At 42.8% G+C, this 24,733-nt stretch overlaps 1 protein-coding gene across 3 annotated transcripts; it reads left to right on the forward strand.

Annotated features, from left to right (window-relative positions):
• Window positions 1-535: 535 nt before the first annotated feature.
• Window positions 536-23,889, forward strand: LOC311234060 (sphingomyelin synthase-related protein 1-like). Of its 3 annotated transcripts, none has more exons than XM_084321155.1 (6): window positions 536-610; window positions 14,698-15,337; window positions 15,500-15,595; window positions 18,452-18,569; window positions 18,984-19,134; window positions 21,254-23,889. In XM_084321155.1, exons 2-6 carry the CDS (start codon window positions 14,706-14,708, stop codon window positions 21,556-21,558), a joined length of 1,302 nt encoding a protein of 433 aa, XP_084177281.1. In that variant the 5' UTR covers window positions 536-610; window positions 14,698-14,705; the 3' UTR covers window positions 21,559-23,889. The 3 variants fall into 3 exon arrangements, with proteins under 3 accessions (XP_084177281.1, XP_084177279.1, XP_084177280.1); XM_084321153.1 differs by lacking the exon at window positions 536-610 and adding an exon at window positions 9,325-9,442; XM_084321154.1 differs by lacking the exon at window positions 536-610 and adding an exon at window positions 10,249-10,376.
• The last annotated feature ends 844 nt before the right edge of the window (window positions 23,890-24,733 follow it).

The raw sequence follows: 24,733 nt of genomic DNA on the forward strand, positions 1-24,733 counted from the left end.
TCTCTCTCTCTCTCTCTCTCTCTCTCTCTCTCTCTCTCTCACACACACACACTTTGAGTCAGAAACAAACATAGAGAAATGAGAGTATCAATAATACACCTGAGTGAAATCTAGTAAAAAAAGTTTAAAAAAAAAAATATTATATATATATTTATTTTCCGAAAACGTTAAGCGTGCGTTGAAGAAAATAGTGGCGTTAACAGAATTATGCGTTAACTTTGACAGCCTTAATATATATATTGTGGCAGATATCATACAAGATACAAGATACTTTAATGCCACACAACGATGGTTGGTGGTAATTGTTTGCGGTACAGTTTGTTAAGCACTGGTTACATCAACATGAAACATCAGACATCAAACATCAAACATCAAACGCCCCCCTCCCACCTCCCAATCCCCACAATAAATACATATATACATAAATACATACAGGACAGTCACATGTAACAGTGTCAGTCAGTGACGGATGCTTGCCCGTCTGTGCAAAGGGGGGCGGGCCAGGGTGTTCAGTGTTCAGACTGCTGTGGGAGAGAAAACCGTTTGTGAAGCGTGTGTGTCTGGTTTGAAGGGACCTGTAGCGACCTGAGGGCATGCGCTGGAATATGTGGTGTGCTGGGTGAGAGGGATCGTTGACTATTTTACCAGAGTGGGTGACTGTGCGTGAGGTGTAGATGGAGTCCAGAGAGGGGAGGGGGCAGCCAATTATTTTGGAGGCTGTCTTGGTGATGCGTTGGAGTTTGTGTTTGGTGTGTTTGTCAGTGGAACCGTACCAGACTGTGATGGATGAGGTGAGGATGCTTTGAATTATGGCGGTGTAGAATTGGACCAGCAGGCATTGTTGGACTCTGTACTTCCTCAGCTTGAGGAAGTACAGGCGCTGCTGGGCCTTTTTGATGATGGCAGTGGTGTTAACACTTTCAATGCCGGAGCTCGGTGCAAGCTTTAGTGCTTCCTTGCCACCACCCACTTCAATGATAGAGCTCATATTTGCTAACGCATAAACTATGTCTTAAATTGTGACTATGTGTCTAATCTGGCCGTCGCTTATCAATGACTTGTTTGCAGTCAACATTGTCGAAACGGATTGTTTTTTAATCGGTTCATTTCCGTTTTATACCATTTTGAAAAACTCTAGTTTTTTGAAAGTTTCAGGAAAATATAAAGATTCTGTGATAAACGCCCTTTACTGGAATATTCTGGAATACACAAAAAACGTTGTCATTTTTCAACCTATTTATGAATCGTTTTCAAATAAATGCTAGATTATGGATAGTATATGTGTACTTATTTATGCACACTAGAGAAGCGAGCTGAAAAATTGAATCTCTTATTTCCTGATCGCACAGACACACACACACACACACACATAGGCCTGCCGCGATAAGCAATAAATCGATTAATTGCCGCGATAATTAAAATTAATGCAATGATTTTGACGGGCGCGATTAATTGCTATTTGCGCGTTTGTTTTAATGAGGCGGAACCAGTGCCCCTTGTCAGTCACTGTCCGTGTTGGGAGGCGGGCCGCTGGCTTTACTACAGAGCAGAGCGCACAGCACAGGAGCTCCGTGGGGCAACACCACATAGCTTAACTACATTTCTCAATAGTGTTGCTCCTTTTAACCAAGTAGCGTTATTTGTAGTGTAACGTTAGCGTTTTAACGTTAGTAGCTAACGTTAAAACTAACTTAAAGTTAGTTGTTCACCAACAATCTCAACATTTGTTTTATCATTAGCTCATGTCGATCTACTAGTAGCATCAGCAAGCTAACGTTAGCTGGCCCCAGTCCACTAGCAGCATGTCGATCTACCAGCAGCATCAGCAAGCTAACGTTAGCTGGCCCCAGCCCATTAGCAGCATGTCGAAGTAGTAGTAGCATCAGCAAGCTAACGTTAGCTGGCCCCAGTCCACCAGCAGCATCAGCAAGCTAGGATAATAACAACAATACTTCCGGTCCGGTCGGTGGGCTTCAAAATAAAAGTCTAAAACACCGGAAAAGACGGAGCGGTGGGCTTCAAAATAAAAGTTTTGGGAAATAAATTTCTCAAAAAAAAATTCTCTAACCGGTCGCAATAATATCGCTTATCGCGATATTTTCGGGGGCAATTAATCGCCCAGCAAAATTTGTTATCGTGGCAGGCCTACACACACACACACACACACACATAGGGCACACGCTGATATATAGGTGAAAAAAGCTCTGATTATCCTAAAACTGGTAAAATAGATTCCTTACCTCAGATCAGATGTTCTCCAAAAAGATTATTCCAATTCCTGATCGCCATTCCAAATATCGATCGCGTTTATTGATCCAATGCTGGGTACTGGAAATATGTATTCCACACTGTTTTGGGGCTCGGAAATTACTTGGATCCCCTCTGGTGGCCTGCCCGAGAAGTAAAATGAGGAAGCTGGATTTCCCCCCCCCATGTGTTTTCATGCAATCCATTCCAAATTGTTGCAGTACCACAGGGAGACGATAAGGGGCGGTATTTTCCCAATGGAGCTCAGAGAGAGTTTGCAGCACTAACGTGAGACTAGATTGATGAAATATGAATTCAAATCGCTAATAAAAAAACAAACGACATATTGCGTCGTTGGCAATGAACGGTCGGCATGAACAAATGACATATCGCGTCGTTGGCATTGAAAGTGTTAATGTCCCATTTGAGTTTATTGCTGATGTGGGTGCCGAGGAACTTGAATGATTCAGTTAGGGTTATGGGTTGGTCTGAGATGGTTATTGGGAGTATGGGTGTTTTTTTTGAAGTCCTGAAGTCTATGGCAATTTCCATGGTTTTGGAGGTGTTGAGCAGGAGGTTGTTGGATGCGCACCACCTCACTGCTCTGTCCACCTCCTGTCGGTAAATGGACTCATCATTGTTGGAGATGAGGCCCAGGATGGTGGTGTCATCGGCGTATTTCAAGGCCTTGACTGAACTGTCCAGGGGGGTGAATTGGTTGGTGTAGAGGGAGAAGAGCCAAGGAGAAAGGATGCAGCCCTGGGGGGCCCCAGTGCTGAGGGTCAGAGGGCGGGATGATTTGTTGTTTACCTTGACTGTTTGGGTTCTATTGCTGAGGAAATTGAGGATCCAGTGGTTGATGGTTGGGTTGATGTCAATATCCTGTAGTTCAGGGGTTCCCAAAGTGGGGGTTGTTTGTTTTGGTCCGTGTCGAGCCTGAACACCACAAGGCTCGTCACAATATATATACTGTATCACAATGAAAGTACTGATCTGCCACAACCTATCATAAGAACAGATAACAGGAGTGTATGCTTCACAGTGGTACTGTCCCCACAATTTACTATTTACATATATTTGCTTATAACATATATTAGACAGGCCCACCACAAATGGATTCCCCATACTGATACAATAACATATTAACAGTGCCCCTTGTGTTGCATATAATGGGCCTTATATACAATATCTAATAGCCTGAGGCCAATCTGTGTACATGTCTTATAGCTTACCCACCCCATCCTTTCACAGGCTTACGCAACAACATTGACAAGGACCATTGTGCCTCTTTGCTGACTGACTACTCTGCTAATGTGGATATACAGAGATACATTGTTTGCCAAACACTGGGCAAGGATATTGACTGGTTCCCCTCGTGACAAAATGTGAAAACATAGGTTGTTTGTGTGACACGTGATTGTACCCCAACTGCACTGCATCTGGAGCTTTAGTAGCAGAAGGACACAATTTGTTAAATTGAAAATATGGATAACCATTTATCATACTCTACTATTATTACAATCTCATCCTGCTGAAAATCCCCAAAACACATTCAGTAATTGGTCAATCATCATTTCAGTCTGCCGTGCCCAGTGCCCACAGACTGGAACAATTTACAAAAAGTTTAAAACGGACAATTTCTCCAAATCTCCAAATCATCTTTCAAGGATACTATCATGGACATTTATACTGACACTTGCAACTGCTCCTAAACTAGCACCTATATCTTCCTGCCTGCTGTGGCTGTTTTGTTTTGCTCTGTTTGTTTTACCATGTTTTAACTTGTTTTAATCTTGTTCTGTTTTAACTTTGTATTTATTTTACCCCCTGCCCCCTATCCCTCAAAAGCCTTTTTCCTGGTTGCCATTGTAAATAAGAATTTGTTCTTAATGACATACCTGGTTAAATAACTGTTAAATTAAATAAAAGATTTGAACATGTTCATGTTCTGATATTTACAGTTTCCAACTGTGGGTGTTTTGATATTAGCTGGTGTGAACAATATCCCGGCACCTGCTGTTCAGCCTTTCCCATGTTGTGTCTTTACCCCCATGTGTCGAGGTTAACTTGCTCCAGTTGGATTCCTGTATAACTTAACTTTTGCCTTTACTTCAGTGAGACAGACTATGCTGTTCATATTCTCTCCCTCCTATAATGTCATAATACATTATTTATAAGCATACTGGCAGACTCCTGTATTTCTGTATTTCAAGTCATGAGGCTGCCAGATCATAACTTAGTATTTCCCAGTTAGTCTCTCATATTGTTCTCTAGTCCATTTTTCTTCGACCGTGTCTAACCCTTGTTCTCATCCTTCCCCGCAGTCCTTCCTGGCTCTTCACCCTGTTCTCTGGCTCTCGACAAGACAAATATTATTATTAAATATACCCAAACTGGGTTTGAACAAGACCTGATATATCATTGCTCTGTACCTGCATATTGGGTTCAATACCCAATTTAACCAGCAACCTTCTGGTCAGCCTCTCTACCGCTCATTCTAAATATTCTGTGAAATGCCTTTGTCCTTTCCACATATCGCTCCCAGGTACACCACATAGCATCCATATTTTGGAGTTCGGTGCCTTGCTCAAAAGCACTCTGGCAGTGATGATGGGTACCGTAGATGTAACAATAGCCACCCTTCATTCCCCAGCCTACAGCTGGAAAACACCCTCCAGTCAGAAGGGAACTTAACCAGCAACGTTCTGGTGAGCCTCTCTACCGCTCAGCCAACCTACTGCCCTAACAAGCACACAAACCATCTCTCTCTCTCTCTATCTCACACACACACACACACACACACACACACACACACACACACACACACACACACACACACACACACACACGCACACACACACACACACACACACACACACACACAGGATACACAAATACTCACATGTCTCCAAGATAAAGGTTCGGCCATACTTCATACTTGAACTTCCCTTCTGAGCACGTCACACACACACATCTCCCTTCAGAGTCTCCTGTCTTATCTGACACATTTACATTTACATTTACATTTAGTCATTTAGCTGACGCTTTTATCCAAAGCGACTTACAAGTTCTGTACGACAAGTCATCAGGAAGGGTACAACTCTATCAGCTGAGTAACAATATTCATCAAAGTGTTGCGTGTTACAGTGTAGGTTAGTTTATTAGGACAAGTGCATGACAGTAAGGTTAGTTAGGGTTAGATTTTTATTTTTATTTTTATTATTATTTCAGATAATGGTTGAAGAAGTGCGTCTTTAGTCGACGGCGAAAGATTGGACGGGATTCGGCTGTCCTAACTGGGGTGGGTAGTTCATTCCACCATTGTGGGGCAAGGACTGAGAATAGGCGGCTTCTCTTTGATGACCCTCCCGGAGCTTGGATAGGAGTAGGTCTGAGGCGGCCAGAAGATGCACAGCGTAGGGGTCTTGACTGAGGTGTGTAGTTAGAGACCATTGACCGGAGGTAGGCGGGAGCGGTTCCCTTTGCCGCACGGTATGCTAGGTCGAGGGCCTTGAAGCGGATATGTGCAGCAATGGGGAGCCAGTGCAGGTCCCTAAGAAGTGGGGTGACATGGGCCGACTTCGGTAGGTTTGAGATCAGGCGGGCCGCTGCGTTCTGAATGAGTTGAAGAGGCTTGGTGGCAGTGGCCGGGAGGCCAGCGAGCAGTGCGTTGGAGTAGTCGAGGCGGGAGATGACTGTTGATTGAACGAGGAGTTGGGTGGCTTCTTTTGTCAGGAAGGGGCGGATCCTTCTGACGTTGCTCAGGAGGAATCTGCAGGTTCTGGTTGTCGCTGCGATGTGAGCAGAGAAGTTCAACTGGTCGTCGAGGACAACACAGCTCCTGTGGATAGCCCCACAGTGCCCACACTACTCGTTTCAAAATCTAAGCATGTAGACTATGATATGAACAGAGGTCCTTATTTAAAGCTAAATCATGCTACTTCTGTACCTTCACTCTGATTCTGAAACGTAGTGCTACAGCTCTACTCCACTCGGTCTATGACTGTCAAAGACAGGTGCAGTTGTACAGAGGGTGCGGCCGGTGGGCGGTGGTGCACATGCACAGTCATGGACTAGATATCTGGCTATTTCAACAACAGTGAAATAGTCACACAACAGTGACTGGCTGGAATAATGTAACCTACATATTGATTACCAAAATGAGTGGAAATATTTTCACAAATTCTTCCTGAATTCCACCAGCAGATGTCAGTAGTAACCTGCATCGGGGTAGCCAGGTCGAGAAGCATGCAGCTGCAGAGCCGGAGAGCGGCGCTCTCGAATTTCGCAGAACACTCTGAGGACCGCTCAGCAGCGCCACCCACCCAATGGCTGAATTGGAGTATTGCACTGTGCGGGCACAGCTGTGAGATCCGCGCGAGGCCAGAGGATGTACATACTGCTGTATGAGTAAATTAACTATACTTTTGCTCACACAATATCTTGAATGAATGCGTTTATTTATTTCGAACATAAATTGAAAATAAATAATAATAAAAAAACAAGTAATAAACAGATTAAAAAACAAACAAGCAGGCGTAGGAGATGAAGTGTAAACATATGTATTCCCCCTTGATTGATTGATTGGAAACTTTATTAACCGAATGGGTACAATACAGTACGGCTCAATACACACAATTGTTAAGGGGATGCAGACCAGAGAAAGACTTTCGTCTTGTTTACATCAGGGTCCCCCATTTTCAATTCATCATAACATATAATGACATACATGACATACAGATAGACAGTATTCAGTATACCTTCACACTCTATTATCTTATGCAACTCATATTCACTCCACAAACTGAAATATACATACATTGTTGAATGAACAGCCTGTTTCTTGAAGTTAGACTCTCCTCTAAATTGAACCGTTTGTCGTGAGACTTGCGGGTTGTACCATTGTACTCAGTAGGGATATCCTCTTTCATTGGTCTATATTGACCACATCCTTAGGCCGTGCTCCCTTTTCGTATCTTTTGAACCGTTTGTCATAGATAGAGACAATACCAGACCCTCTCTCGTGGCATAAGTCTGAAATGTGTCATTGCAAAAATGTACAATCGCATGATACTAAACCGGATAAGGAATGCCATCGACCCCCACCTCAGGGAGAACCAAAATGGTTTCCGAGAGAAGAGGACCACTGTGGCCCAGATCTTGGCCTTGAGAAGAATCATCGAGGAGGTGAAGAAGAACAACCTGACAGCGGTACTGTGCTTTATCGACTTCAAAAAGGCTTTTGACTCGATACACAGAGCCGTGATGATGAGGATACTCAAGGCCTACGGAGTCCCTCCCAATCTACTCCGGGCCATAGGGACCATGCACACGGGTACAAGGGCCAAGGTGGTAACCCCAGACGGCAACAGTGAAGAATTTGACATCCTGGCTGGAGTGATGCAAGGGGACACCCTTGCCCCCTTCCTTTTCGTCATAGTCCGACTCCTCGACTATGCTCTCAGGAAGGCCATCAATGGACGGGAGCAGGAACTTGGTCTCACAATAACCCCAAGGAGATCGAGACGACACCCCGCCATAGTCCTAACAGACCTTGACTACGCGGACGACATCAGCCTGCTCTCTGACCAGGTGGAGCAGGCACAGGAACTCCTGTGCAGAGTGGAGACGGAGTGCGCCAAGGTTGGCCTTAGGCTAAATGCCAAGAAAACCGAGGTCATAATGTATAACATCCTCCCGGATCATCCACCTCTAAGGACAACAGGAGGCTCTGCTCTAAAGGAAGTCAGTGATTTCAAGTACCTGGGCTCGTGGTTCAACTCGTCCGAGCAAGACCTTAAAGTGAGGAAGGCGCTTGCGTGGAGGGCTCTGAACGGCATGACCAGTGTGTGGAAATCCAACCTCCCCCGTCAAATCAAGCTCAACTTCTTTCATGCAACAGTTGAGTCTGTCCTTTTGTATGGCAGTGAATGCTGGACTTGAAGCCCACCCTGCAGAAGTCCTTGGATGGGTGCTACACCAGAATGATGCGCGTGGTGCTCAACATCAACAGGGATGAGCATGTCACTAATGCAATCTTGTATGGGGGGGTGCTAAAGGTGAGCGATAAAGTGGCAGTCAGGAGAATGAGGCTGGCAGGTCACTGCCAGAGACACCATGAGATGCCAACCAGCAAACTTGTGCTGTGGGAACCAACACACGGGCATCGATCACGAGGACGTCCCACATTAACCTACGTGGACATACTCAGGAGAGATGCGGGAACAGAAAGCACCGGCGAGCTAGCCAGATGCATGGAGGATCGGGATGACTGGAAGCACCGATAGAGGGCCCGTCCGAGGACGACCTAGATAGATCTCCCGTTGGCCGGCGGTGCACAGGGCAGGCATCACCCACACTTTCACAATTTCCCCGCGAGGAATTGTCTAGTTTTTTTAATTATTATTTATTTTCAATGTATGTTCGAAATAAATAAACGCATTCATTCAAGATATCTGGCCTCGCGCGGATCTCACAGCTGTGCCTGACACTGTACAACTGTACAAGCAAAACCGTACATTGGAATATTGACAAAACCATACTTGGTCATTTACTGTACATTGGAGGGGGTTGGGTTACAACACAGGAGCAGAGTATAAACAACAGTACAGGAATGAGAAACAGTCTAAATGGGTTTTAACATTTTAGTTTATTTCATGCGGATATGATCTGTAATACCTGATCGGTACAATATCTACTAACCTGATCAATACAAGCCCCCCCCCCCCCCCCTCTCGTCAGCGCAGACGTACTTGCTTTTGATTTTGACGTTCAACGTCAGACGTACTTCGAGATACTTCCGTACTTTCCGCCAATCAGCGCACATTGTCCTGTCCCGGGAGAAATGTCGTGGGAGCGAGCGGAAGTTGCCCAATCTGGAACAATCTCCGAGGCTGCAGCTGGACCCTATTGGCTGTGCCCACACACTGTGCAATACTCCAATTCAGCCATTGGGTGGGTGGCGCTGCTGAGCGGCCCTCACAGCGCCGCTGGCTCTGCGGCTCTGCAGCTGCATACTATCGGGGTAGACTCGTCCCTGACCCTTTCTGCGGAGATCTCTCTTCCTGTTTTGGTCATGGTCACTGTTGCCGAATTCTCAGAAGCATGGTGTTGGCGAAGAGGTTTTTCAAGGAGCAAACTCCTTGCTTTCAAGTCAAGCGACGCAGACAGACAAGACAATAACTGTCGTTTTTTGGTAAGCGCTTTTAGATGTATTGCTGGACTTAATTATATGACTTATTAATTTGTGTTTGTTTTCGAATTCACGTGCTGTCATAACTTTCCCCCGAGTCTCATTCATGTAATTACATCTTTTTAAAAACATTTAGTTGCCTTGATTTCGATCGTCTTTGAAAGATTAGCTGATTTTCACTGTAATTAATACCGAATTGGGTCTTTGTGACTAGAAAATGTAGCAGCCCACGAGGTTAGAATGTAGTCACATCTTCTTGTCTAACTCCAGGGTTCCCAAAATGTTGGAGAGTGTTAAGATGCATACCTTTTTCTTCTCTGTGCATGCAGTAGGAGTAGGAAGACACGCACCGTTAGCCTAGCTTAGCGTCAGTCACTGGAAGTAGGTTCCTCCATTAGCCTAGTTCCCAACGTCTTCCTACTGCATGCACAGAGAAGAAAAAGGTATGTATCTTCTTGTCTAACTCCAGGGTAGATGGCAAATAATTCCCAAAATGTTGGAGTTTTCCTTTAACATTTTGACAACCCTTTGTGAACTCCCCCCTCCACCCTCCACCCTCCACCCTATATTATTCAATAGCAGGCCTAGCCGGAAATTCTTGTGGCAGCTACATGCCTAGCTATACACAAGTGACATGACAGATCACAGGACAGACAGGAGGACTCCTCTCTCACTCCTCCACTATCTCTCACAGGCACAAACTGGCTTTCTCTAGCAGCACACACTGTCTGCCACAGCTGTGTCACTTTGATTCACAGTAAGCTAAGCCAGAGACGCTGACTTGGCACTTGTGGATCCTAAGTATAGTCCTAGATAAAGATAAAGCCCAGAGAATCGTCTGGTTGTCCGTGATTGAGGTTGTGTGAGACAGCAGGGTAACGTAAACGGCTATTATAGTGGAGGAACGAGGGGGAACGGGCAAAGCTTTTTAACCGAGGTGAGTCACTGTGTACATTAGTTAGAATGGTAGGTTTAGTTTCAGGGAAAGATGATGTGTGAGCGTTTCACCATGTTTCCTGTCGATTACGCGTATACTGAATTGAAAATGGGGGACCCTGATGTAAACAAGACAAACGTCTTTCTCTGGTCATCCCCTTAACAATTGTGTGTATTGAGCCGTACTGTATTGTACCCATTCTGCAATCTGTTAAATAAAGTTTTCATTCATTCATTCATACTCGTACTTCCCAGGGCTGGAGCTCAGCAAAAAAAAGTGAACGTTCTGAGCGCATGCAGTGACTTGGTTCAGGATGGTGTCAAACATCAGGGTAGTGCTTTCTCCCTGTCTGGTGCTAATCCACATTTTCTGTCACTCGTGTTTTCGTTTGTCAGTATATTTAATCAGGGGTTAAAGTTGTGTGGGTGTTGAAAAGCTGAATCTTGCGAAGATCAAAATCAGCAGTGGAAAAGACTGCAGGCGATGTGTGGATATGAAATCACCAGATTGTTAATTCTACAAGCCAAATTTGAATGTCTGAATAGAAGGGAGTGTAGTGTGTGTTTGTTTACCTGCCGAAGTGTCAAGTATACGACAAACTCACTTCACACACATTTTACCAGCAGCTGGTGGCTGGTGTTAATTTCCTGCCCTGCGTATTATTTCGTGGTGGGCTGCCACAAATCTATTCATGAGAAACAGATTATTGTATGCATGTCTATAATCCCTATCTCGGTATGAGGCTGCAGCAGGTCTGTTCTCTGTGAGAGAAGGCAGCCATAGATACTGCTAATACTGTTGCTATTCTAAGTATGTGCATATAGCCACAACGCTAATCTAACCTTATTCCCTAACCTAGCCGTGCAGTGAGTGGTGAGTGAGTGAGTGTGGACCTATATCTCCTATTACAGCAAATGTCCCAAGAATGACCAGACGCTTTTATGCTCGATAGTCCCAAGTGCTGTCTCTATATATTATTACAATCAAAATAGTCTCTCTGCTAAATCCCCCCCCCCCCCCCCAATAGACGTTTTCAACATAAACTAAAGTTTCACGTTTTGTTTTATTTGTCACATATAAAGTACATGTAATGAACAGTGAAATGCTTGGTTCTGTAATGAGCCCCTGAGAATGTGCTTCATACAGTAAAAATAATAAAGTCCAAACACTATACAATATACAAACTAAAGTACAACAATGAGGTAAAAAAAAATTAGGTATGGATGTAGTGCAAATCTTTTTGTAATAAATAGATAAATATATATGATGTAGTTGTACATGGACAGTATGGTGTCCTGCCACCTGTTTTATCAGCAAAAACTGCGACAGGAAATAAACTCGATAATGAGAACACTGATCAGTTTAAACTTTTTTTTTTATTTTCCTTTTTTTTTTATTCTGTCAAATCCATGTGTGGACTATAACGTGGTTATAGTCCTGGAGCGTAACAGTAAGAAGCATTTTGTATGAAAGTATTCTGTACTTCTGTATGACAACTATTAAAGAAACTTGAAACTATTTGCGCAGCGAACTTCAGCTGTGAGGTTGGCAGACCTTTGGAGCGCGGAGGCAGAGCGCTGCTTTCGGTGTGAGCTGGAGCTTATCAGCAGGTCAAAGGACAGCGGAGAGGATGGTGCTCCAACAACAGTTAGCTAAGTCCTCCTGTCGGACCAGTGTTCCTAAAGTGTGAATGAAGGCCATGCTTGGTTTACTGGATGAAGTCCCGCTGATCAGATTAGATGGGTCAGTTGTCTAATTTTTCATTTTTCTTACCACATTGTATGTGGATGTTGTGCTATTTATTTTTTATTTTTTTGGCAGTGATGTCATCCAGGAAACGGGTCAGGAGTTTGACACATAGTAACTTGTTTGTTGCGTAGTGAGTAACACCCGGTTATAGGGTGAGTTTTGGTTTGTTTTGGCAATAGACTTAAACCTACAATAGGCCTATGTGGATCAGCAGCCAAACTGCAATATTCATTTCATTTCAAGCCTTTATTTCAACTCGTGAGACGCTGAGGTTACCAGGGGAGGAAATTAGGCCACTTTACTCGCCAAATGCGAGTATTTTTTACGTTTGGCGAGTGATTCATGAAGACCACTCGCCAGTCTGGCGAGTATACAAAAAAATAAAACATTCTGCAATCACTGCACTGGCAAACGGTGCGCGTCTTCTGAGTGTTCGCTTTAGTTGACAGTGCCACGAGAGCACTGCACAAGACCACCCGCGGACATATAATGTTTAATAAATGTTTGCGCAGTACTGGCCAACCCGCGGACATATAATAATAAAAGTCCCGCGGTACTACTAGGCTAGCCATCAGGAGCACTCGCAAACAGATAACGTTAAACACAGCAGAAGATGGAAAACAGACTGACCAACGGGGAACTGCATCCAACCCTAGTACAACCATCGAGTATAAGTTACTAAGGACACATTTAAATCACAGAGGTGTAATGTTGTCTACTGGAACTGTATACAGTAGTTAGCTTCTAGTTAGCGTTTTAGCTAACGTTAGCCCCGTGTGCTCAAAGCAGCCAGCTAGGTGTATATCTGTTATGACTATAATGTTTCCAAAAAAGCACCGGACTACGACGTAAGGTTAAACATTTTATTTCATGCTCAAAAGCCCCTGGCTTGCACATCGCAGTCACGAAAGGGGCTAGCTCAACCAGTGCACTGTGCACAACGTCAACAGCACACCAACCCAACTGACGTTACCACAACACTTGACGGTACTTCACAGCACTGTCGTAAGACCACCGTGCTGTCTTAAAGGCACAGTGTGCCTACCCAGATGCATACACAACATTGACGCGGCTTGACATACAAAGAAGTAATTATCACAATTAGCGATTTTTTTTGTCTGGTAAAAAATCTGTTTGGCTGGTAAAAGAAATCAGATACTCGCCAGTTGGCTGGTAAGCCAAAAAGTTTGTTTCCTCCCCTGGAGGTTACCCTCATTTACTGTGACGACGAGCTTACAAAACAAGACACAGTTATCAGTAGATTCATACACATAGGCACAACAAATAATTGTTAAATCAGTTAAGACGGTTACAAGTCGATACACAGTGGTCGGAGACCATACTTTTAAATGCAGCAAGAGAAGGAAGAACCTCCAACCTCAGGTGTTGGAAGCATCAAAGGAAAAATCAGTTTTTCCTAGTTTAGAGCAAATAACCAAAAGAGCCTTAAAGAACCAGCAGTCATTTGAACGTGTAGAACAGGGTCCAAGATTCCATTCCAGCAGTGGTGTGATGTAAGGGTTTACTAATAAGGGCTTTACAAAATAAACAAATACCAATGATAGTTACACCTTTCAACCAGAGAAGGCCACATTCACAAAATTTTCATAAAGGACACGACACAGTGGTGGGTATCATAGCTGTCAGCCTTAATAGATCGTAGGGCAGAATGATAGAGTCCAGAGGTGGCATTGTGGGCCTTTTTCTTTTTGACTTTGTATTGTTTTTAATGAATTTTGTGCATTACAAATAACAATTATTATTATTATTATTATTATTATTATTATTATTATTATTATTATTGTTAGTAGTAGTAATAGTAGTGTGTGTTATTATACAGTAGATCAGATACACAACACAACAACACACACACAACACACACACACACAATCACTGATCCAACCATAGATGATGTAATGGAACCAGGCAGGTACTTTAGGTCGAAGTCACTGTTCAGGTAGCTCAGCAGATTAGCGCTCACAGAGAAGACTGACTGACACCCAGATTAAATGGAGCCAATAGAACATTTCAGCTGTAGCAGGGGGGGTGGGGGTTTGCTGGTCGTTTAGAGAGGCTTTGGGTGATCAAATTAACGATGTGGATTCTATATAGGGATGGAAGGGTGGAGATTCTCGTTGAAGCAACAGTGATATTTATGGACAAACGCAAGGCTATGCCGTACTCATTTCAACGTGCTACATGAGGAAAATACTGTTGGACCTGATTCAGCCACATGGAAGCCAAGGAGAAGCTGAAATTTGCCTCTAGGCACCCAGAAAAACAACAACAACACATAGGTCGCCTATTACATGCAGGGGAAAGTCTGGCATACAATAGTACAGTATGTACAAACTTTAGTGCTCACGCACTAAACCTGTTCAGAAGAGGACCGGTGCTAATCAAACTTGGACCATCAATTGCACCGTATTGATGTGTTTCTATGAGGATCCGTGTGCTCCAGTACCTTCCTTCTTGATACGATAGTGTGCCTTTTAACCATACAGTATGTCTGTGCATCTTTTCTGTGGAGTATTCTCTTCATACCCCTGTCCCTCTCTCCTCCTGCCTGCAGTGGGAAACATGGCGCCAGCCGAGGCGAGCATCAGCAGCTGGAATTGTAAGCAGGTGGCCAGGTGGCTGAGAGAGGAGGGCTTTGCAGAGTATGTGGAGCTGCTGTGTACACAGCACCGGCTGGACGGCACCAGCTTGCTGGCCCTGACCGAGGCAGACCTGCGCGGCCCCCCGCTGGGCCTCAGCGTGCTGGGAGACATCAAAAGGCTGGCCCTGGCCCTCTGGCGCCTCCAGAGACAAAACCAGGCCCGACTTGAGGAGCTGGGCCTCGCGGCCACGGACGGCCTCCCACATGGGGCCACACTGGGGCTCGCAGGGACGGAGTGGGGCTGTAATGGAGTCCACAGGAGGTTTAGCGGGGGAGAACACTTGTGTAACGCGACTGATCTGCGTCGGAGAGACTCCGATAGGTCGACGGGGCACGGCTCGGGGGTGGCGGTGTGTCACACGCACTCAAACGGACGTTGTCGGCAGCATCTGGTACAGTTAGGCCGGCTGGACCCGGAACTGTGGAAGACGGCCCTCAGCTCTCTCTACGTCATGGTCGTGTTCGGTTTCACCTCCTTCATCATGGTGATCGTACACGAGCGCGTCCCGGACATGAGGACCTATCCTCCGCTGCCAGACATATTCCTGGACAGGTACTGTATCTATCCTGTGTCTTCCGTCGTGGCTAACACGTGCTTTGTGTTGATATGAGCGAATTACAGTATGAGCTACAGTCCAGACTCCATAGCTCAAGTACACACTCCCTGATATCTAATCTCCACACGCTGATAATGTTGTGTCTGCTCTCTTAACAGTGTTCCCAGAATCCCTTGGGCTTTTGCGATGGCCGAGGCCTGTGGTTTGATCCTGTGTTATATTTTTATCCTGATCCTGCTCCTTCATAAACACAGGTAGGCCACTCCAGCAGAAGTGTCAACTTCTGTGTCAACTTATGTGTCAACTGTGATATAAGAGTAGGTGCTATAGTTGATATAGAATAGAACCTTGATTGTCTGAATGCTAGCCCTCCAAACCAGTCAACTCCAGTCTGCAGAGATTTTAAATTGGACCCCCAAAAATGCAGTAATGCAAAAAAATATATAGTATACACTATCCACTAAAATGCCACTTATATTTTCCATTTTTATATTATAGATGTGTTGTTTTTGTCCTCTTTGTGCAAACAAGCACAAGAGAAAATATCTTTGCAATACATATTCTGATTCTGAAGACCGTATTTGGAACTAGCCTTTTCTCAGTGCATCTCATTATACATTTCACTGTTTTCCTATGATTCCATTAAAGATACAAGTGGCTTTATTCCAAAAGAACACGATTTAAAACTAGGAAATGTTCAATTATTTAGTTAAGGGTCTAAAAAGTTGTTTAATTAGCCTAGCTACTTCAACACTATCCCACAACGGATGGCACTTTTAAACCAACAAGGATTTATAAATTGTTTTGTAAAAAATAAAAATTATTTGTGAAATCTTTAACTCTTTCTCTGCCACGCTGGGAACGGGATATGGCTATGTGCTGCCACGCATTAAAACAATGGAGTCAGTCACCTTGGGCCTAACAAAAATAATGGTTGGTTTCAGGTTGCCGACCGACCCTGCCGATTTAGGTGCGACCCAATATATTTTATGAGTTTAAAAAAAAAATTATATATTAAAAAAGAAAAAAAAATCATTTTTTTTTTTTTTTTTTTTTTTTTAGAATAAAGTTTCATAGAAATCTTAGTCAAACATTTAGTATTATGGATATTAAACATGCTGGCAGAGTACATGCATCCATGTTGTTGTGAACATTTTAACCCTTTCACTGCCACACGACAGCCGGTTAACCCTTTCACTGTGACAATACAGAAGGTTAGCCCTTTACTATCACACAACCGACGGCGATGCTCCATCATTAGCATCATTAGCTCCGCATCCGCGGAGCTAATGATGCTAATGATGGAGCATCGCCGTCGGTTGTGTGATAGTAAAGGGCTAACCTTCTGTCGTGTGGCAGTGAAAGGGTTAATTAAATAAAGAAATTCCCTATCCATAGTCGCCGTGGGAAAGAATAATAAAAAAAATAAAAATAAATAAAAATTCCCTACCTACCCATGGCCAAACTGACAACCAACCTGAAACCAACTATTATTTTTGTTAGGCCTTGTTTGCAGCAGGCCAGGGCTATATCTATATTCTATATTATAGCTATGGATGCAATACTTTTGACATCGTGTATCTATCGTTCAAGATGTGAAAAAGAAATAATCTTTCCATCCACACATTCCCGTTTTATACTGTGGTGAATATAAGTATGGTTTTAGAGCGGTTTAGGGTAATTCCTGGGAGGCTACTAGTAATAGCCTGCGACGTATATTATACTTAATCCATTGTCATTTCGTCCCTATACACGCTACAATAAAAAAATTCAAATGCATATGATCGGGATATATTATGTTCCATCATGAATGCATGAAAGGGGGAGGGGGGATCGTTTTTGATTAATTGATTGTCAATTAGGGCTGGGCGATTCTTGCTCAAATGTGAATCACAATTTTTCTCTCTAAGAATTGAGATCACGATTCTCTCACACGATTCTTATTTTTTCAATAAAATCATTTATTGCGCTCTTTCTTAACACATTGAGTGCCGTGACCACTTCCGTGCCGCCCATTAACCCCATGTAAACGTACTTGTAGTTTGTAGAACTAAACCTATATTTTATAGTATCGCTATTGGTCTAATAACGCCCTTAAGTCTCATTGAGCTGCTTCTGGTCAACGTGCAAAAAACAGATTATTTTTTCATCCGTACATTTCCGTTTTATACCGTTTGAACATAGTCCGGCCGCTTCTGAGCAATTCCAGGGAAAAGACACGAAAACAGCGTTTTTGTGTAATTCAATAAACACGTTGCCTTTTTTTGCCTGATTACCGGATCTTCCTTTTATGAAAGAAAATCATCATCATTTTGAAATGAGATTGCATAGGTCTATGAATCGAGATCACGATTTTATTTCGATTAATCGCCCAGCCCTATTGTCAATAACGTCATTCGTTAGTACAACATACGCTGATCAGGGCGATGGCTATGAAAACAAGGCACAATCAAGCTGAAATTGACGTTAAATTGTTTTTACCTGTGGCCGGTGGGATTCCAAAAGGAATATTCCAATTATTTGATTGCCATCAGGTAGATCGTATGTCCATTTGGCCCACGACATAACCCACCACAGCATAATGAATCTGGCGGTCCCGAAAACTATTGAATGCGATCGGGTGAAGCCCTTGGTTCAGGTTACTAGAAAAGTCCGCCCGGAGGCATTTCATCAAAGCACAGCCCCATACAGAGTCTCAAAGGAAGTGCAACACCGGCCGCAGCCCACCAGGAGGCGGTATTGGACTTTTGCTATCTCAGACTCATTCCTAAGGTAACACCAGGCTCCCTGGATGGATATGAATGGAAATAGCGAATAAAATAAATAAGGATCAAATAACGTATATATACATGGTTGGCGTTCAACGATTGGCAGACAAACACGTATAAAATCTTTGTTGGCAGGGATTGAGTTAAAGACAAACATACAAACAAAAACAGCATGTATGAAAAGATAACAACAACAAAAAAATTCATTCATCTATCTCATCAATCCAAACTACATGACACACACACACTACACAAAGTCTGCTCTCGTGGGCCTTCCCCACCTCTCCTCGAGTCAAACCTCTCCCTCTGCAGTCTCAATGCGTTTCTCTTTCACTCCTATAGATCCATCCTCTTGAGGCGCCTGTGCTCCTTGATGGGGACAGTGTTCCTCCTGCGCTGCTTCACCATGTTTGTCACCTCCCTCTCTGTACCTGGACAGCATCTAAAGTGTGCTAGTAAGGTGGGGAACCTAATTCCCATTGGGGATTTTAAGCTTCTTATACACAATATTGAGAGGGCATCCATGGGGGCCTGTTCTTGTTCTTGCTCTTAATTAAATGTATCTAGATTTTAGCCTCTCTTAGATTTTTTGTTGAGTTATTTATCTTGTATTCGTCTGGAACTTGTTTTATGTATTTGTTGTGCTTATTTGGTGGATCAGGTCGCTCTTGTAAATCTGACTGTCTCAATGAGATCTTTACCTGTATAAATAAAGGTTTGAAATGAAATGAACCTACATACACACACACACACACACACAGATTAGATAATGTGTTTTATGTGGCCTATAATACATAAAACTTGTATCTTTATATAACTTTTATCTTATCAGTATGTTATGGTGAGTCTGATACCGGAGTGTTTGGCTCTTCAGATGTATGGTGATTCCTGGGGCAAACTGCAGAGGGCGCTGGCTATCTGGAGTGGCTTTGGGATGACGCTGACGGGCGTCCACACCTGCGGGGACTACATGTTCAGCGGACACACCGTCGTCATCACCATGCTTAACTTCTTCGTCACGGAGTGTAAGTGTGCCAATGCGTCGCTGTGCATACCATATTTAGTATTATATAGAAGTATTTTAGTATAGTATATCAGTTTAATATATCTTTCTGTGATTAACCACTTGATCGCAATTGTCGTGATGCGGTAAACCCCACCCATCTGGTATTCCGACTAGGTTAAAACAAACATTGAGAATTATTTTCTGTTTTTGAGGTAGAGGCTTGGGGAGCTCAACCAAAAAAGAAATGCTCAACAAATAGTCTTTATTCAGCGGTCGGTCACAGAGAAAATAGTTTGGCTATACAGCCTTCATGATGACTACTGAATGAAGTAATGAGTGCCAACTGCTATTTGACCCAGATTTAGATGCCTTCATTTTGATGTTAAAGGGGAATACCACCCATTTTAAGAATTCACATATCGCTGCCGTGGGGTGAAAAACCTTGTATCTTCATAACGGTCAACTTCTCAGGAATTTCAGGAAAACAATCACATTTTCAGATGGACAGCCATGTATTTATGAAGTTCTACATTGGGTTTTGAATGGGTTTCGAGGTCCTGTGAGTCATGGAATTTAGTCACAGAACCTTGTAAACGTTCAATTCAAGTAAAAACATGAACAGCACCTAAATTGGAGATGCAGGGTGTTCACCTGACTGCAGCAATATGTTCTTCCTGTCCCTCCTAAAGCTAGAGATGAGAGAGAGAACCCTCCAATCACTGATGTCCTGGGATGTAAGAATGTGGCAACGAATAATAATAATAATAAACTTTATTTGTATAGCACCTTTCATACAGAAACTGCAGCTCAAAGTGCTTCACAACAGAAAAAAGACAGGCATAAAATTTGTACAAGTGCAGACATATAAAATCACAGTTTTTCACATTAGGATCTAACATCCCAACAGGCCACCTTGTTTATGGTTTGATTCCGTTTTAAATAGACAATAATAAAAAGAGTAAGATAAAATAGACAGAGTAAAATAGTGCAATAGTGCAGTGCAATACAATTGTAGAATAGAATAGATTAAAAAATATATATATATATTTTACAGTGCAATAAAATAGTTCTGGATTACTGTTCAACAGTTCAAAGTCGTCTTTACCTTCTCTGTTTTTGGTATCCACAGTTTAAAACTTGACAGTTTTCCCTCCTGTTTTATACCCACTTTGACCCTTTGAACCTCCCACTCAGGGCAAACCTCCTGCAGTTCCCTCTCTTAGGGTGCAGTTCTAGGCCTGGGTCCTACACAGTTTTAAAGCCGGACAGTCTCTTGTTTGATACCCACACAGTTTAGTGTTGTATATAAGGAGGAGGACCTTAAAATCAATTCTAAATGTTACCGGAAGCCAGTGTAGGTTAGCTAATACTGGACTGATGTGGTCTCTCCTCTTGGTTCTAGTTAGTAGCCTAGCTGCCGAGTTTTGAATGAGTTGGAGTTGTTCTGTGTTTTTTTTGGGAGGCCAGTGAGGAGTGCATTACAGTAGTCAAGTCAAGTAGTCAACGAATAGACAATGAATGGGGCTCTGAATTCATGAGGCTATAAAATGTTTGCATGAGCTCCCAAATTAGGCTTATGTTCTAGCATTGATGGAGGGTCTGAACCAGAAGTAAAGCCTCCTTTGGATATAAGGGCTCACACAAAAATTTTATGGCCTCATAAAGTCAGAACCCCATTCATTGGCGTAAGGACCAGGCCCAGATCTTACATCCCAGCTGCATCAGCGTTTGGAAGGTGCTCTCTCTGCCTTCTAGCTTCAGGAGAGTGTTTACAAATGACTGACTGTACTGTCCTGGGGCACAGGGGGGCGACAGTAGCTCAGGAGGTAGAGTGGTCGTCTGGTAGTCGGAAGGTTCCCGGTTCGATTCCCGCTCCTCCCGGACAGCGTGTCGATGTGTCCTTGAGCAAGTCGCTTAACCCCTAATTGCTCCCGACGAGCAGGTTGGCACCTTGCATGGTTGCGTCTGTGTGTGAATGGGTGAATGTGAGGAACAAAAAATGTAAAGCGCTTTAGATAAAAGCACTATATAAATGCACCATTTACCATTTTATTCACCACAGAAAGATGAGAATTCTTAAAATGGGCAGTATTCCCCTTTTTTAAGAGTATTATTAATGGTACTAAACGATCCCACAGACACGCCTAGAAGCTGGAACCTGATCCACACCATCTCCTGGGTGCTGAACCTGTTCGGCATCTTCTTCATACTGGCGGCTCACGAGCACTACTCCATCGACGTCTTCATCGCTTTCTACATCACCACGCGCCTGTTCCTCTACTACCACACGCTGGCCAACACCCGCGCCTACCAGCAGAGCCGGCGCGCTCGCATATGGTTCCCCATGTTCTCGTTCTTTGAGTGCAACGTCAACGGACCCGTGCCCAACCAATACCACTGGCCCTTCGACAGACCCGCGTTCATGAAGACGCTGATCGGATAGACTTTTATTATGTAAGAGACTCACCAGCTGGAATGTGTGAGAGGACTGGGAGCCGGTCGGCCTGTGAGACGCACCACTCTTCTGACGCTGAGAGTGGAGGCGAGGCTCGGCAGGGACTTTTCTTTTTAAATTTTAGTTTTGTAATTTTGTTTGAATTAATCTAATCTAATGTTTGATTTGTATCTACTTAAAAATGGGATGTGGTTCATGATGTTTATACTACTAGTATAGAATCCTCTGGCTAGAGGACCAAAGGGGATCATTTGAGTATATTTGCCTTATAGCTGTAGACGTTTATAATTTATTATGCTCACTTGGTCGAATGTTCAAGCAAGTTTGGGTTGAACTTGTCACTATTACTTAGCATTTGTTTAATTTTATAATTTATTTCTCACGTCGTTGGATATTCAAGCAGGTTTGGGTTTGGGATCATTTGTTGAATGAGTTTAGGGGGAATCATGTGTCGTGCTGCACAGTCGAATTCCAATGTTTGTTTTGGAGTAGTTGTGGTGATAGTTTAAGAACTTTGCTTCAAACCTATTTGCTGCAAAAAGTCACTGGACACTTGCTGGTTCCCCGGCTGTATATGTGCACCACACTTCCTGCTCGCTTCATATCACAGCCGGGCAAATGAACATAGACTGATAGTAATTTAATTTGACTGATTTGTTTTATATGACCTAAACATAAAATCCGGGCCACTTATTTGTGAAACACTCTCCATTGAAGTTGTTCATCCAACGTCTCAAAATGTAAACGGGGAATCTGTTTACTGGGCGGCTGACATCTTGAGTGGAACGTAAAATTGTTATTTTCACTCCTGGCATTCTATTCCTCATGGCAAATTACACAATCTCTCGCCCGGGAGATCAAAAGTTAATTTCTGTCTGTGTTCATTTGCCCATCTGTGATACGAAGCAAGCAAAATGTAGCGTACATATACAGCCGGGAGCCAGCAAACTGGACACCTGTCTGGCCGCTAGTAACAATAGAGTAATTGTTTTTTCAGGTTCCACTCAATCCAAAGAGTTCTATTCCCCATTCACACTTAGATTTGATATATGGAACACCAAGGTGTATTTTTTATTTCTTTTACCCTGAGATTTAGGATCAGTGGTGTACTGGTGTTATATTTTACCATGTCACAATGGCGATTGTAGTGTTTTCCACATTCAGATTACAGCAACCAAATCCCAGGAAATGTATTGTTCTGGTTTGCCAATTAACAATCAGTATTACAAATTTGCTTTATTTATCGTTTAATTTTTGGTACTGTTATTTATGAGTTTGTATTTTGTTTTAATTAATTAATCTGTTTTTAAGGAATGTATGTGCAGTTATATCTTGTCAAGCTCCAGATGTACATAATGGGAAGTGCTCAGTGGACCACTAGTATAATATGAAAAAAAATAAAAGAAAATCCAGTTTCCCAGAAGCAAAGGGTTCCGCTGTCCACCATGAGCTTTTACTGTATATGCTTTGTAACACTAAAATGTCATCTCATTATCATTATTGTCATTGACAATACAGTTGGATAAATATGACATCAGTGCTATCTTATGAGAAAGTCATATGAGCCTCATTGTTAATTGTTACAACCAAGCATAATGTGACTTCCCCTAAGGCAACAGTGACAGGAAATATGGCTTGTTTCCCGGTAGGCCTTGGTTGTAAAATGGTGGACACATGGAAGTCGGACATGTTTCTATCAAAAATAACTATTTATTCCCTATTTAAGTAACAAATAAGTACAACAATAAGTATACCCTCCACCAGTGAAAAGTACACATAACATTCATCCTAATTTGATTTCCTCTCGCTATATTGACATGATAACTTTATAATTTATATGTATTTATTTGCAATGCAAATAATGTTTACTAGCCTTTTGGCTAAAAAATTAAATAAAGGTTTACATGAAAAACAACCTTGTACGTTTGACTTTATATTAGTGACCTTTGTTACACTTTAAATTAATTAATAATTAAAGATCATTCAGTATTTGAACAGCTTTCTTACAGTTGACCTTTCTGTGAATGCAACAAAAAATGTACAACAATATCCTGTAGTTAAATGTGTCATTGTCAAATGTACATAGTGTTACATTCTATTTATCATTCCATTCTCCCATATCTCATACCACTCATGCAGTACTGTTGTATACACTCGTCACTTTCACTTTGACACAAATCCTCCTATATAGACATAGTGTTCTATCTGCTATTTCGTTAGCCTCATACGATAATTGCCTAAGTAATTTTTTGGCCAAATTGAGATTTCTGCCTAACTGTAATCTCCTCACACTGCTGCATCGCCCTAGGTTTAGTGCCTCTGTCCTCAGCCAATCGGAGCGCTTGTTACGTTAAAAAATCCCTAGGCTGGACAAGGATTCAGGAAAAGTTTGGTCCGTTCGGAGGCAGCTTCCAGGGGAAGTACATACACCGGAAATTCTACCCCACAGACACTTTCGGCAGTAGTTCTTTACCAGGCTTTATCTCACAGATAAAACTGGGAACGAAGTTAAAAAAATCCCCATCTGCCTAACTCACTCGTGTGACTTGTGCCTTTTAACGTTACATACACAGATGGCGATCGCATGACTTAGGCAATTATCATATGAGGCTAACGAAATGGTGTGTGTATGACATGTATGTATGTACGAGGAAAAAATGCCTAAGTCACAATATATTTTGTTAAAAAGTCACCTTATTTTGTTACGCAATGGTTGTTGTGTTTTTGTATTTTTACAAACTTGTTGATACACAGAAAATTCGTTTTTTCTTTTCCAAAAATCTTGAAAAATTACTTAGGCAATTATCGTATGAGGCTAACGATTTATGTTATCCCATGTTGTTTTCCTATTGTTATTACTTTATCCTTGATGTATATGACCCTTGCTCTAATACGTCTAGTGCTCCTACTGCTGATGGCATGCGTATTCTAGCCCCTTGGCTTGCATCACAGTCACGAAAGGGGCTAACTGCTTAGCTGTCCTGTTCTCTCGTCCCAACACATTTCATTGCACCGTTGACCTTGTGTTTACACACAGGAATAAAAGAAACGTGTATAAAGAGGTGTGAATGAATGGATGAAAACGACGAAAGTCTTTCTCTGGTCTGCATCCCCTTAACAATTGTATGTATTGAGCTGTACTGTACTGTACCCATTCTGCAAT

This window comes from Notolepis coatsorum, assembly GCF_963971535.1.
Source record: "Notolepis coatsorum genome assembly, chromosome: 9".
NCBI classification, from domain to species: Eukaryota; Metazoa; Chordata; class Actinopteri; order Aulopiformes; family Paralepididae; genus Notolepis; species Notolepis coatsorum.